The sequence below is a fragment of the Eucyclogobius newberryi genome, unplaced genomic scaffold (assembly GCF_026437365.1).
Source record: "Eucyclogobius newberryi isolate DKJ021-1_F unplaced genomic scaffold, fEucNew1.0.hap1 SCAF_9, whole genome shotgun sequence".
Taxonomy (NCBI): Eukaryota; Metazoa; Chordata; class Actinopteri; order Gobiiformes; family Gobiidae; genus Eucyclogobius; species Eucyclogobius newberryi.
The window spans coordinates 27,477,577-27,493,212 of record NW_027316532.1 but is presented as its reverse complement, the minus strand read 5'-3'; the positions used below and the strand labels follow the sequence as shown (position 1 = coordinate 27,493,212).

The 15,636-nt window shown below is 38.6% G+C and overlaps 2 protein-coding genes across 2 annotated transcripts; one reads left to right on the top strand and one right to left on the bottom strand.

The window, feature by feature from the left end:
- The first annotated feature begins 997 nt into the window (after window positions 1-997).
- Window positions 998-7,593, top strand: gipc3 (GIPC PDZ domain containing family, member 3). Its single transcript, XM_072438559.1, has 6 exons — window positions 998-1,627; window positions 3,783-3,968; window positions 4,039-4,219; window positions 5,799-5,908; window positions 6,360-6,441; window positions 7,122-7,593. The coding sequence occupies exons 1-6, from the start codon at window positions 1,259-1,261 to the stop codon at window positions 7,271-7,273; spliced, it is 1,080 nt and encodes a 359-aa protein (XP_072294660.1). The 5' UTR covers window positions 998-1,258; the 3' UTR covers window positions 7,274-7,593.
- A 180-nt stretch (window positions 7,594-7,773) lies between these two features.
- tbxa2r (thromboxane A2 receptor) lies at window positions 7,774-15,636 on the bottom strand. Its single transcript, XM_072439279.1, has 3 exons — window positions 15,570-15,636; window positions 11,794-12,641; window positions 7,774-9,332 (listed from the first exon to the last, which is right to left on the bottom strand). The coding sequence occupies exons 2-3, from the start codon at window positions 12,583-12,585 to the stop codon at window positions 9,015-9,017; spliced, it is 1,110 nt and encodes a 369-aa protein (XP_072295380.1). The 5' UTR covers window positions 12,586-12,641; window positions 15,570-15,636; the 3' UTR covers window positions 7,774-9,014.

Here is a 15,636-nt window from a genome sequence, read left to right as displayed (position 1 = left end):
GATTAAATTATGTCATGTTGGCATAATATAAAATGTATTCTTTTTACTTCCAGGTCCAGTTCATCTTATCCCAATGACGACAAAATTGGTTGATTGTCTTGTGGTAAGGCAAGGCATGGCAAGTTTATGTGTAGAGCACATTTCATACACAAGGCAATTCAAAGTGCTTCACACAGCAGGAAAAATGCATTCAAATCACAAAGAAATTACAGAAACAGAAATACAATAAAATTACCTAAATAAAAATAAAAACACCTAGCCAAATCCAAATTTATCGGACCACATTGGCATTCCAGACACTCCTAACATGTTCAAATGCAATCGTATCTAAATAGTAGTTTTAGAATTGTAGAGAATTTCTCTAAAGAAAGACCTTTTAATTTGAATACATTTAAAAGGTGTTATTTTTAAGCTAAAAACAGCAATAGATTTACATTAAGACCATTTGTTACTACTACGGCTTTCACGCCTCTTCATTTTAGTAATATAAAGGCATAGTTGTATTTTTACCACAAGGTCTTCCAGCTGGAATTTTCAGTGCTGTATTGGAAAGTTCCACATGCAAATAGTTCTGTGCTGAGACATAAAATCACACGACGATCACATTTTTCATGCTGGGGGAAACTAACAAGCAGAGGAAAAACTGAACTATTGATTTGTTTTTCCCAAGAAAAAAAAAAAAAAGCAAGTATGTGGTAATGTCACATGGTTTACAAATACTTACTTCATGAACGGGTGCTTTTGTTTGTGAGGCATTCCAGGCAATTCTTCTTATTTGTCATTCTGTCAGAAAGGGATGACTCTAGAATCCTAAAGAAAACGAATAATGAATAAATAATCTGTTCATCTGCTCAGACATGGCATCTGTTTGTGCACTGTGTCAGGTCAGAAAGGTCAGTGCCTCACCAAGAACTCAATGTATCTATACAACTCATCTAATAAGCCAATGATGGGGGAGGGGCACCTTACAGTAAACTTCAACATATCATATTACCTACAACACATCTTCAAAACATATTACGTTTGCTTCCGCACCATCTCCAAAAGTCAAACCAGCAGACAGATTGACAGATAAAATGTCGTAACTGTGTCATAATCACCGGTTGCTTTTATCCAATGTGTGTTTGCTTTGTCTCAGGTGTAACACATACAACCTCAACTACAGGTGGATTGGGTTTCTACCTGACAGGGCAGGACGGCCTCTTCCAGCTACTGTTACCGGGCTGCTCTCATCACTAATTCATCTGCTGAGCTCTGGATGGTTAGTCGGTGCGAGTCGAAGGGGACAGACATCACCTTCCCCAGCAGCAGGAACACTCCCGAAGGCCCCCCGCCAACACCTGTGCCGTGGCCCATGCAGAACGGGGATCCGATGAGCCCACAGGAGACCAAGCCAGCCGGGGCCATGGAGGATCAGAAGGCCCACACCCCGAATGTGGAGCCCTCTGCGCCGCCGCTGCCACCTCCTTCACCTCCGCCGCCGGGACCACCCGACTACCCCAGGCCCCGGCTCATCTTCCACACACAGCTGGCACACGGCAGTCCCACAGGCCGCATCCACGGATTCACCAACGTCAAGGAACTGTACGTCAAGATCGCAGAAGTCTTCAACATCTCGCCGTCTGAGGTACGCAAAACAACACAGCGGGTGTGGCATATTCCGTTACTGCTTGGACAATAAGGATTTGGTTTGGTGGGAAGGAGGGGTGTAACGATGCAAAATGAAAATCTCACGGCACGATATTACCACAATATTTATTTCACGGTACGATATTGATAATTAATAATATTTTGCAAACAGAATTGTAGATAGTATACCTTTTTTCTTTTCAAATTTTACTTTATAAGATTTTGGTGTGAATAATTACTGCCATATTCCAAAGAATTCAGATATAAAAGTGCTTGATAACTTATTTTTTCATCTGTATTGAAATGGAGCAAAGGATCATGGCATAGATTAGATCATTGTATATGTATTTATCTGTATTTAGCTGCTGCTGCTACAAAACAATAGATTGTGACTGCCCACGATATTATTGTGAGACTGGATGATATCACGCTATGTTGCTTATTGGTGGAACGTTGAGGTGTTGTATTTAATTCCATTTGTTCCCAATACACTTTTATATTTAGCTTCCCTACATCAACCAGAAAAAACCTAAACACAAATACTTCCCACCAAAACATACAGGAAGCATATACGTAACTACCAATAATAATACATTTTATTTACATAGCGCTTTTAGAGACACTTCACAGAACTAATAAAATGGTCATATGGTCAACATTAAGCAACAAATTATGCAGAAAGATACAAAAAAAAAAACTAATTATACAAGTGGGAAATATTTAGGTGGAATTACTTTAAAACACAAAAAAACAACTTTAGTTTTCCTTATTAAATCTTTGAGACTAATTTAAAAATGACTCGATGTTCATTTAAACTCAAACAGATTGCCCTTTGTGTAGTATATCTCTTTTTGGTCATCACAAAATTCACAAAGTTTCATCAGACAACGCCTGACTATAAAGACAACGTTTGATCTTTGCAAACTTCCCACTTCTCTTCTTATGTTTGTGAATGTAATGTATCTCATAAGACACCGCCACAGAGGTTAAATATTGATTATATTAAAACATGTACATAACTGTGTTGTTTATGGTTTTATTGTATTCAAGCTTTTATGGAAACTGGCAAGGGAGTTACAGTTACAGTAAAAGAACAATAAAATGGTAAGCCGATGGTAAAAGTTTTATAATAGTAGACCTATTTCTTCATTCACGATCTTCATGATCTTTCTGCAGTTGTAGCATGACTCATGGCAACAAAACAATATTCTCTATCTCGCAGTGGCCTTCTTCAGTTATCTTACTCTGAAGGACATCTTGAGGCATTTTATCAGGCTATAGGCCAACATTATCAACATACATTTCAAGTGATATGGAGTTTATATATAACTGTCAATCACCCTGTGTTTTGGGTTGATAAATGATTGTTCATCGGTGTGCACCGAGCTATGGGAATTCTCATCAATCAGAATCAGAAAAGGTTTATTGCCATTGCCAATGAACAGAATTCACAAACATAGGAACTTGCTTTGCTGATTTGGTGCAACATTTTTATGTTGCACCAAATCAGCAATGAACAATGATAAAACAACCTATAAAGTCAAAAAGAAAAACGATGTAAATCTAAATCTGCTATAAGATAAAGATGAAAATAGGCTATAAGGTAAAACAAAAGATAAAATTAATCCATGCACAGCATCTGTAGATCACACCAACTAAGACCTTGAACTCTGTTCATGTGAGCCAGATAACACACAAACATAAAGAAAGAAGTTTCTGTTTGACGATTATTGGGTTGAACTTTGACTCCCAGATTACCAGTCATTGTTCAGAAAATGTTAATTAAGGGGATGCTTGGGTTCTATTTATTTAATTGTTTCAATGCCATGCTATTTAGAATACAAATTCTAAAAAATAAAAAAAAATAAAGAGGCATTTAAAAAAAAAAAGAAAAAGCATTTGATCAAAATGGCCACTTGCAGAACACTTGCAGAACACCTGCAGAACACTAATGCTCTCTGCTGGTCAGAAGATAGACCTACAGATATCATGAAGGCACTAGGGTGTTAGCAGCCTTTATTTAAGGCCTACATAAAAAAAAAAACAGTTATCAAACGTTGTTTTTTTTCCAATGTACGGGCTACTTGCCTGCACATCTGAAATTTACAATAATTTGTGGATTTAATGTCTAAAACATAATCTTACATTTCCAGATATTGTTTTGCACCCTCAACTCCCACAAAGTGGACATGCAGAAGCTGCTGGGTGGCCAGATTGGACTAGAAGATTTCATCTTTGCTCATGTTCGAGGAGAAACCAAAGAAGTGGAGGTCACCAAAACAGAAGATGCATTGGGCCTTACCATCACAGACAATGGAGCAGGCTATGCTTTTATCAAGGTAAATGAGACTAGAGTTAAAAAACAGCTGCTAGATTTAAAACACTGAAACCCCTGTGTTGCTCTTTCAGAGAATAAAGGAGGGCAGCACCATAGATCGACTGAAGAATGTGTGTGTAGGTGACCACATTGAGGCTATCAATGACCAGAGCATTGTGGGCTGTCGGCATTATGAGGTGGCCAAGATGCTGAAAGAGCAGCCCCGAGGGACGCCGTTCACCCTACGACTGGTCGAACCCAAGAGGGCTTTTGGTGAGTGCAATCAAGACTTCAGAAACACAAAATGTATTTCCAACTCCTCCACGTTTCCAGCGTTTCAATGTAACTGCCTCTTACTACAATAGATGGCCTTTGTTTATAAAACCCTTCTATGGATCGCCAAGCTGTCAAAATTAATTTGTAAAATCATGCAAAATTAAGTAGCTGATTAAAGGATCAGATATATAAAATTAGAATATACATAAAAAATTCCAAGATTTGTTTTATGACACTATTGTTTCCTCTTCTAAGCTCCCTTCATGTGCAGACTGCAAAGATAGAGCGTCTGCATTTTAACATGCAACAACTAAAATGTGCCACATTTAATTAAATGAAATTTAATTAAATGACATTTCCCCATGTGTGGACAATAAAGGATTATCTTATCTTATCTTATTTACACAGTTACCACCAAACATTCAAATTAAAGCATTTCAACAAACAACATTTTGTTCTAATACTCATGTATAGGCCTGAAGCCCTCAGTAATCCTGACTGGCAACAAATATTACAAATAATACAATTCCTTCTCAGGTTGTCTTAGCCCTCTGGACCTCCTAGTGTTAACTAAAAGTGGATTTGACATCTTATGCTATGTTGGCTGACCTCATTATGCACAGGAACCTTTCCAACAATAACATAATAACTGGAAGTTATTGGCCATTGGTCATTTTGTGTTTGGCCAAGTCACCACAGAAGCTATTGTTTATGAGCCAACATCTTCATGATATCTTCTCGGCTCGAAGTACCGTAAACAACCTTGCATGATTGGTCAAGTGCGGCCAGGGAAGGGTCAACTAAATATGGAAATATGGCGTGTCGGAAAAACAGAACGACATCTCTCATACTCCAGCTGGCAAAACCTTGATATTTATTCAAGATGTTCCATAGTTAACATGCCTCTCTTTTCTTTCTGCAAGCTGGCACCCCGAGTGTTTAAAATGGTTGAATTGAAAAGTTCCAGTGTCGTCTTAATAGTTTATACATAATAAATGTCAGTGAATGTTCTTACACAACCAGCGACCATAACCTCGTTTCAGGCCAGGGACAGCCTTATCAGAGCTGAGCCTTGGCCTTTTCCGTTCTGTTACTGTGTTTTACTGTCACTAACAATTAGCGACTGCTGATATGGAAGGACCCAGACAAGTTTGATGAAAATACAGGAAATGAAACTTGTCTTTATTTGTATGAATTTTCTACCAAATGATTATTGATATATTATATTTGTGAAGGTTAATTTGGCAGTTATACGTCAGCCAACATTCAAATGACTGTCTAGGGACCAATGGACAGCTATGTAACCTTTGACCTCTTGTAGGGCCTTTTCCTCTGTGGAATTCTTGGTGGAATTTCCAAACCAAGCATCTGTTCAGTTTGAAACTTTATAAATATTTTATCTATGTGTATTTCTTACTTTTATTTTACTTAACTGCTCAGGCGCCGGTTGTTATTTATTTGTTGATGATTAGCACAATTGTAACTTACTTTAACTTCCGTTCTTTCTTTGAAATAAACTGACTGCAATAACAATAAGTGAATTGCAATAGTGCTGCATTGTTTCTTATGACTTTAGACATGATCGGCATGAGAACTAAAGCGCCCAAGTCCAGCGAGGGCAAGATGGTGAATGGGAAGGAGACGCTGCGCCTACGGTCCAAAGGAGCAGCCACGGTTCAGGAAGTGGTGAGTTTCATCCTGTCAGTGAACTTTAGTTTTATCTCACAGCTGCACTTGCACACACAACTTTTAAATGGACCATTACACTGTTGAAACACACTAAACTGAACTAAACACCTCCACTTGACAACTGGAAAACTTGAACTATCCTCACACGCTATATCTGGCTTCAAATATCACTGAATAATGTAAGACGTACAGAATTTCACCTTGGCTAATCTGAGACAGAACAGCCCGGCAGCACTCAAAGCACATACAACTGAATTAACAGATAAATCAATATACGTAATGCAGGGCTATTACACAACCAGCAAGTGCTATATTTACTGAGCAGTGCCAGTGGATAAATAGGAGAAGTGCTGTAATGCTTTTGGCACGAGTAGACACCGAAAATATCATGTTTGTGTCTCCATATATGGATAGAAGTGTTTTGAAACATTTGTGACTCTCCTCCCAGCCCAACGAGTTTGAGGAGCAGGCGACCCAGAGAGTGGATGACTTATTGGAGAGCTACATGGGGATACGTGACGTGGAGCTGGGTAATTCCCCACACATTAGCCGTGCATCAGGCGCAATCGGTGCCACCTTCAGATATAGATACAATTGAATCATCCTAGTTGTGAAAATAACAGTTGTCGTAGTAATAGTGATGGTGGCAATCAAAGTCTTTGTGTTTGAAGCTAAGAAGTAAAGAATTATTTGGTAAAGACAAGTGTATTGCAGTTATTTGTATAGGAAATATTGTTATATCGATATTTTCTTAACCTATAAGCTCGTCTTTGCATTTTGTAGCTTCGTGCAAACCTATAGTGTCAGTACAAGGTAAACAGACATGATTGATGAGAAACCTGAATAACAAACACATCTGGTTATAGCTATAGTAGCACAGCTTTGTTTTTACACACCTCTGTTAGAATCTGTGAAGCAAAATGTAATATTTTCTTCTTACCTTTGTCTATTATATTATTTTTGAAAATGGGGTAATTTGACATTTACAAAGGGGACCGTAAAAGAAGCTATTTCACATGCCTCCTCACCATGGTGGTGAGGAGGTATAATAGTTAGGGTTTTGTCTACATACTCTTTTCATGTTTTGACCGGGTTTATGGTCAATATCTCAATCCAAACAAATTAACACATGTTTGCAATGTGAATCAGCTATTAAATGTAAGGTAAACCCACTCAATTTAAAGTCTGTGTGCATTATCTGTCTTCATAGCTACAACCATTGTGGAAGCTGGAAAAAACAAGGAGAACCCCGATGACTTTGCAGAGGCTCTGGACTCCGTGCTGGGTGATTTCGCGTTCCCAGATGTCTTCCTGTTTGATGTATGGGGCGTTATTGGTGATGTCAAAAATGGCAGAATCTAGACAAACGTTTGAGTGACACATCCGGGTTGCTCCACTTGAGATTGTAAAATGTATATATCAAATATCTGCAGCCCTGAATACCTCTGATGTTTAAACAATGCTTTGCACTCAAACAGGAACCCAGCCCATGACGTCCCATGATAATGATCAAAACAACAAAGCCATTTTCAGTTTCTTTTGCTACATCGACGTGTATTGCAAAATGTTGAAAACATTTTTGCATTTTTGATGTTGAAACCTTGAAATTATGTATATAAAATATGACACCTGCAAAATAGTTGTTTTGTGGTGTTTCTGAATAATAAATGACCAATTATGATTCATTACCTACATTTGAAAACTTTATTCACAGTGTGTTGCAAAAACAGATACAAGATTCAGCTACGCCAAACACCAGATGATGCATTATATTACAGTAAATTAAAACAAATGAGAGAAAAACAGTTAAATATTGGAGGAAAAAAAAATCAACAAAGTCACTTACTTTGTGTCAAACTATAAAACAGTCACAGTTATGAAATGGTAAGCAATAAGTCTAAAGTCAGTTTGTCTGTTAATAGTTTTATACATTAAAGATAACTGAAGTATCCATGCAGTGCTTTATACCAATGTATGTGTGCTTTATACCCTTCATCTGAGACTTACAAAAACACCTTCAGTAAAAACACATTTTAGCATATATAAAAGGGAGTGTCTGCAGTGCTATATAAAAACACCTCAAACCTCTACATTCACTTCAGGCTCAAACAGACTTTTATTTTCCTTCTCATATTAAGTGTTGTAAAGCAGCTCGATAAAAGTGCACTATGTGACTTTTCTGATGGTGAGTACGCCTCCTGCTTGTCTCCATGGAGATATTATTGTCAGGCATTCATCCATCTTGCATTTATTCATTTACAGTGTTTTTATTGGTACGTTGAAAAAGATACATTTAAAGGGGACATATTATGTAAAATCAACTTTAATTAGCTTTTTACCTCGTTACGTCATTGTACTCAAAGATGTATTTTGATTTATTCTTGCATGTTTGAGTAATCCTCTTTTGTCCTGCAATTGAGGCTCGAGTGCTCCAAAAATTCCTTCTTTCACCTACCCCCTATCCCCGCCCACATCCCGATACTTAATTGTGATTCTTGATGCTGAGTGATACATGTGATGTTTAGTGTTCTAAAACGTTACATAGCCACTTCAAAAATGAACAATGTACCAAAAAACATTTAAATGAATATATTCTGCTTGTGACGGTGAAATGTCACTATGAAGAGGTGGGCAGGGCTTATCATTTCAGTTTTGAACAGAAAGTCAATGGATTTGTAACTATTATCAAGCCGTATTAGATCAATTTAGCATTTTACAATGAGCAAAATGTGAAATCTTGATTTACTTTATATGATCTAGTTCAATACTAAGAACCTGGGGGGGGAAAAAATCACATTATATATCTCCTTTAATACCATGCTTACAACAATTCCAAAGAGACAAGCTCTATCCAGCAGAAAGGTTACATAGTGCACCCTTTAAAGAAACAAAGAGAAGACAGATAAACAATTGCAACACTGTGCAAAGTTAGGTCAAGAATACATGACAAATGCATGTGATAGTTAGTCATTCAAATGTAAATTTAGCAAAATGTTGTGCAGACACTTTTTTCCCATCAATAACATGCTCGGACATGCCAGTGTCCTCAACCTAAACCCATGCAAGTGCACTTTCAATAGTGATAAAGACATGCAGACTGTTTTTATGTGGTACTGATGGTCTTTATTGTAGTAATTCTGTCATTTGTGCCCGCGGTTTCGGCAGTATCCTCTTGCTCGTGGTCACTATTAAATGAAAATGTGGTCAGTCTGCGCATAGTGCTGTTCAGAGACGGGTACAGTGTCATAATGGACCTTCTGGACGACTGGAAATTGGGACGGATCCTCTTAAAAATCGCTCTCCGGAACAGGATGTAGACCCATGGGTCCAGGATTTGGTTCCATGTGGCAAAACGAAGCCACAGCAGCAGATGCTTCATTTGCAGCTGACTTTCGGATAGCACAGTTTGAGCAACAAAGACCTAATAGATGATGAAGAAAAAGAGTGAGGGGGATCAAGAAAAAGATGGAAAATTGAGTTGGGATTGGAAGAAATGAATACAGCAAAAACAGTAAAAGGACAGAAAGCAGAGAACACAATATTGGGTTAATTCAAAAATGGTTTTCTTATTGTTCACCTCACCTCCGAGTACACTGGACAAAACAATTGCCTTCTGTACTACCTACTCCAAGGAACTGCCTACTTGTTTAAACAGGATGGAGAAAACTGCACCATGAGGAACTCTAACAAGGCAAACTCTTAAAAAAACACAAAAACCAACAACACATAGTCCAGGAATCTGTTTTACAATCTTGGAGTGAAGGAATAACAGCTCTTTGTGAGGCTTTGACGAGCAAGCCTGTATAGCTGTATAAGTGCAAGGCATTATCATTTTAGGTGTGAATATTCACTTTATGCTGGAAGTTGACCTGAGCCCCGCCATAAGACATAATCCTTCTTCCGGTTGTATTAGTTAACATTGGGCTGTCGAACTTAAAATAAGTTCTACACTGACTAAAAAGTCATTTTCGGGCCGCTCAGGGAATCGATGCATTGTTGACGTCACACGAACATTGGAAATTTTACACAAATCAATTTACTTTTTAGCATTTTTTAGCGGCAAGACTTTTCCCCTCGTTCTCCACTTTCTGCTCAACCGGAACTGCCATTACAACGGAAGTGCTCATCCGTGGCAAAAGTGGGCAGTGTGGAATAAGATGAATAGTGTGTTCCTAATATTTTCACTGTCAATTAATGATCAGAGTTAAAAAAAAAAAAACATTACAATTAACCAAGCTTTGCACATTGAAATCACTTCTTTGGATGCAAGAGAACGTATATTCCGATCAAACAGCACTCTCTGTTTGATCGTTTTGTGATGATGGTCGTGATAAAAATGCATTCAGGTTAGTTTATGGAATGAAAACTTCAATCAATGGTGAGTTCAGATGTGATGAAGTGCTGTATGAACAAGCAAGCGCCCATGTACAGTGAGCTCATGGTAAGTTAATAAAGCCGCATGAGGAGAAACACTTCAGTCGTTCAGTTGGCAGTTGAGTCGGCAGTCCAGGTCGATGTTGGGGAGCCAGCCAATCACAGCCCAGAGCAACGGAGCGATGACATCACACTGAACCCAACGTTTACTCGCCTCAGCTTGGACCACTGACGCACGATGTAAATCCAGGGGTCCAGAATCTGATTGCAGGTGGCCATTCGGATGTAGAACAATATATTTTCAGCCGATACAGGATCCCCAGTCACAGCGCTCAGAAAAGTACAGCCCTGAGTCACAACACTGCTGTTAGAGGGGACGTTGTCTGTTTATGATCTCCAGTGGACGCCAGAGGGAAGTGCGGAGGAACTCACCAATCCTTTATGTACTTCATGTATGCTTGTAAACATCTTTAGTAGCTTTAGTTCTTTCGATTGATGTATCTTTGACCATTTAAACTCAAAAAGCACACTTGAAAGAAGCTACTAAAGTAAAATATTGAGTGCATTCATGAAGTAAATAAATGATGCATGTGTTAAAGTGTTTTGGTTCTCGGAAGAATTTTTAATCAACACAAAAATATAAAAAAAATCACAAAAACTTTTAACATTGTTTTTGAATTATGAGTGGTCGTCTTGATTTTTACATTTATTTGTGTTTTGAAAGTTAAGGGTCGCTAGCTTTAGGGCATCGGTTTACCATGTGTTGTTGTAAGACGTTTAAAATTGTGTTACGTGAAAGGTAATGAGTTGAATTAAATATTTGACAGGTAAATATCCATTTGGGCTGTTTCGCATGAACATCAAAGTTCCAGTTGTAATGATGCACCTCTTTTATCTCAGCCGTGTGCAAATCACTTACAGTGGTAAAGTAGCATTGCGGAGAGGAAATGGGGCATGGAGATAGGAAACAGAGAGAGCAGAGAGTTTGGTCACGAGGTTGTCATGTTTAAAAAATAAAAAAAAGACTATGTTTAATTTAATGTTGACTCTTATACATGATTGAAACCCATTGTAACATTTAGAATGTAAAGTTGCATTCCTTTTGCTTTTGGTGCGCCAAAAAACAGACCCATTCTTATCAGCAGAGACAGACAGCGGAGCATTTTCAAGTTGACAAGACCAAGCACTTTCATTAAAATATCTGTGCATCTCTGTGTTTTGTTGTTAAATAATTGACTTACAGATACTATTACTCCAGTATGTGAACAGCTTTATAAAATAAAACATTCTGAAAATACAGTAAGTATAGTGCAAAGTTATTTTGAGTAAAGATTAAATTAAAATGACTTAATTCAGCTTCTAAAATGTCTTATAATGTTTCTATAATCATACTGTGACCTGAGACTTACTGATTATTCTATACCTTGACCTGGACACACTCACCCTTCTTTAGTGTTTGCTTATACTGTCATAGAATCTTGATTTGTATTGATTGAATGTACACTTACCAGTAGCGGACACCAGCAGACTGAAGCTATGACCATTATAAGAATGAGCTGCACCATCATCTCTACTTCATGATCCCGTCGCCTCTGGGCACTTCCTGGTCCACAACAGACTCTGATGAGGGTCACCACAGTCACAGTGTTAAGCAAAAACGACACGGCCAGGCACGTCAACCCAACCAGGGAGAAGATCAGCGAGAAGATCTTATCAGTCCCAATTGAGCTTATGTTGAAGAAACACCATGACCCTGGCATCTGCATGTGGTAGCTACCAACTCCAAAGATCGGAAGTAACGAGATGAAGCCGGCTATGATCCACACAATAAAGACCATGGAGATAGTTCTCCACTTGGGCATGGCTTGGGATCTTGAAAATGGACAGTTAATTCCTATGAAGCGCTCGATTGCCATTGTCGCACCAAGAAGTAACGGACACAACCCGTAGAAGACCATCGACATGCCCATGAAGTTGCAGAAACGGCAGCTGGGGTCCAGTTGGCGCCAGTTGAAATGCGTGACGTGGAAGGACACAACGATAGAACCGGTAACCAAAAGGCCCAGAAAATCGGTGACGACTAAGCCGCCGAGGAAGACCAGGAAGAAGGAGCGCGACCGGGTTTTGACTCGCCTGAAGGACTGAATGAGGACAACGAAGGCAATCAGATTTGAGGTGAGTCCGAGAGCGGAGAAGATGGAGGAGAAGTAAGCGGAGGCTATGGTGGGATGGTACGCGAAGGGTGGACTGTTGAGGGAGTAGCAGAGCGGGGTGGTGTCGTTCTGGTGTGAGGCATTCATGGTGGACGGCGGTGTAAACGTGGAGATCTGAAAAGGCTTAGCAAATCTTCCTCAACCTGTAACATACAAAAGAGGATTTTCATCAGCAGTGGTTCACTTCCCAGGTTGCCCCAGCTCAAAGGCAAGGCGAGTTTAATGTTTGAGAACAATTCATATTCAAAAGTAATTCAAAGTGCTTTAAATGATGGGGAAAGATGCGTTCAAATCCCAATACAAAGAGATAAAAAAGTAAATAGAATCATTATTATTTTTTCTCTCATAATAGAAAGAGTGCAGATAAAATCTTTTCAAATGCACAGCTAAGCAGAACTGTTTTATCCATTGTCAGAGTAAAGGCCTGTCTCACATCTTCAGGAAGACTGTTCCAGATTTGAGCTCCATTAAACTGCCTCCACATGCTCTGATAGCTGCGCCCGCTGTTACAAGCTCTTTAGGCTCCAAAAACACTGGACTCGGGACGTCTGAATAGGCAGTAATGGTGATGATTCATAGGCTCATAATAAATTGGTAGGTTATTTACTGTGATCCATCAAACTCCACCAAACTGTTCATTAGTAAGCGACATGGATTTTTCTGTCCAAATAAGGAACAATTTCTTATAAAAAAAAAAAAAAAAAAAGTTGACTTAACTACTCCTGAGGCTCTGTTTGAAGGATGGTAGTTAATTAAACTTTCAGTTACATATTTTACCCATATTTAGTCTCAATATTTAGAAAATAACAACAAAAAACAACAAAGTGCATTTTTTGAGGATACAGTTTTAATATTTTTCGGTTGAATTGCCTACTTGAAGATGTGTGGTTAAAATAACTTGCTGCAAACGGGTTTCACTAAATAATTATAATAATAAAAGGATTTTATAAGTATTGACACAATTTATTTTTAGGATTACCAGTCAGTGCACATTTGTGGCCTTTTAGCCCTAGAACTAAAGTTCTAAACAAAAATGTAGCATGTTTGAATCAACAGAAGAAGTTCCTCTGGAACACACACAGTGATGTAAGTAAACTGAGCACAGACTGACAGTAGCCTGGTCAGTTGGGGTAATGAGAGGGACCAAAGGACGCATCTATACAGGAAGTGCACTGGTGTAATGACCGAGGCTCCGACAGGAAGTGCACTGGTGTAATGACCGAGGCTCCGACAGGAAGTGCACTGGTGTAATGACCGAGGCTCCGACAGGAAGTGCACTGGTGTAATGACCGAGGCTCCGACAGGAAGTGCACTCTGCATTGAAGCCTGATTATTTCCCCTGTGTTCCAGCCTCTCTGAGATCAAGTGGAAAATACATTTTGAAGCCAAATATTTTCAACTGCCCTGAATGTTACTTTTTTTTAAACAATATTGTTATTTAAATTAAGACACCATGATATTTGTGTCTCTTTCTTTGTAAATTGCTGTAATTTGAAGGAGAATTTGAAAAGGCCACAGTCATACCATCTATAGAATAGTTAGGGTCAGACAGATAGAAGGCACAGGACAAGGAAATGCTGAGTTCTTGGTTTTAACAGACGTCTGTGAAGGAGGCATTTGAATGTACATCTCAACTCTAAGCAGACACTTAGCATCGGGCTTCCTAATGGGAACAAACAAATGGGTAAAGGATGATGTCCGGGGTATGAATGCATTTAAGATGCCATTAGCTTCCATCAATCCCACCATGCATTAACCTCTGACTATGAAAGGAGTGTTGTAGTTTGTATTCTGAAATGTCTAGTGACCACAAACATTTTATTGAGAATATTGCCTCTGAAAACACACAATCTTAAAATAGAAAGAATGAAAAATCTTAATCTTAATGATTTGGTCCAATGCAACAAGTTTGGACTCAAAAGTGAAATTTGTGGAGTATTATAGTGTTTTCCTTCATTAATGCCTTTACATCATAATTCCTTCATTGTAAAAGGGATATTTTGAAAACATCAAAAGTGGGTGATAGTATCACTAAGCTCATAATTGCAATATCTTTCCTTGAGTTTAAGTGTCGTATTTTCCGGACTATAAGTTGCACCTTTTTTCATAGTTTTGGCCGGGGTGCGACTTAAAATTATTAATACTTAAATTTATACTCATATACTTATACTCCGGAGGGACTTATATGTGATATTATTTGTTATTTTCACACTTGCAACCACATTTTATACTCCAGTGCAACTCCAGTCCACGACCCAGTGTCCTGGCAGATCATGGGAAGAAGAGAGAGAGAGAGCAGGGCTCGTTTCGCTGTTTTATCTGACCTGGGAGTGACCTTTAACCTTTAACTGTTGGTCAATTATTCTCAGCTTGGACAATTTTGATTTAAACCAGCAAAATTACATGTAACTATAACAAAATACTGTAACATTGTCAATGAACACACATCATTAGCAGGTAATGAGAAAGTACATTAAGTACGACATGAACACATTTCAAACCAGTTCTTGTAGCGAACTAAACTAAGTTTAGATCACACAGTAAGCATTAAGTCAGTTTAAATGTGGAATACAGTAATCAAGGAAACGTTCCTTCCTTCCCTTATCAGAGGTGGTTGATTCAAAGGGGGAAGGGCAGTGAGGACAGCGTCCTGGTCCGTGGGGGTCAGAAGAGATGACATTCCTTTACACCCAACACTGTGCTTTGCTCTTTGCAACAGGGTGTTGAGTTGAAAAGGTACTGTCTTTCAAAGGTCTTTGTGGGACATATGGGTCCCGTACAACAGTTATGCATTTTTTGGCAAGTGCGACTTATAGTCCGGTGCGACTTATAGTCCGGAAAATACGGGTACCTGCCGAGGATTTTAAAGCTGCCAAAATTTCTTGACTGTACATGCATCATTCGTTTTCTTTTTCCCTTTTATTTCTAGATTAATTTCTCACAGGCTCATTCATGTTGACTAAATGTGACTGAACATCTTACCTTTCTTTCTGAATAATTGCAAAACAGTATTAGCAAGGTTAGCACTTTCAAAAGCAAACAATAAGACACAAACGTAGACAATTTCTTACCATTTAAATGAAGCCTAAAGTTTGCACAGCTCCATCTACAGCATCTTTAGGCGCTGAGAGATTCACA

Bases quoted from the DNA above. Each gene is read 5' to 3' on its own strand.
- gipc3 (XM_072438559.1), top strand. From the start codon at position 1,259: ATGGTTAGTCGGTGCGAGTCGAAGGGGACAGACATCACCTTCCCCAGC. The intron at 3,969-4,038 runs GTAAATGAGACT...TTGCTCTTTCAG, and splicing joins CAGGCTATGCTTTTATCAAG to AGAATAAAGGAGGGCAGCAC. The intron at 5,909-6,359 runs GTGAGTTTCATC...CTCTCCTCCCAG, and splicing joins CAGCCACGGTTCAGGAAGTG to CCCAACGAGTTTGAGGAGCA.
- tbxa2r (XM_072439279.1), bottom strand. From the start codon at position 12,585: ATGAATGCCTCACACCAGAACGACACCACCCCGCTCTGCTACTCCCTC. The intron at 9,333-11,793 runs GTAAGTGTACAT...ATCATCTATTAG, and splicing joins TCTGCTGGTGTCCGCTACTG to GTCTTTGTTGCTCAAACTGT.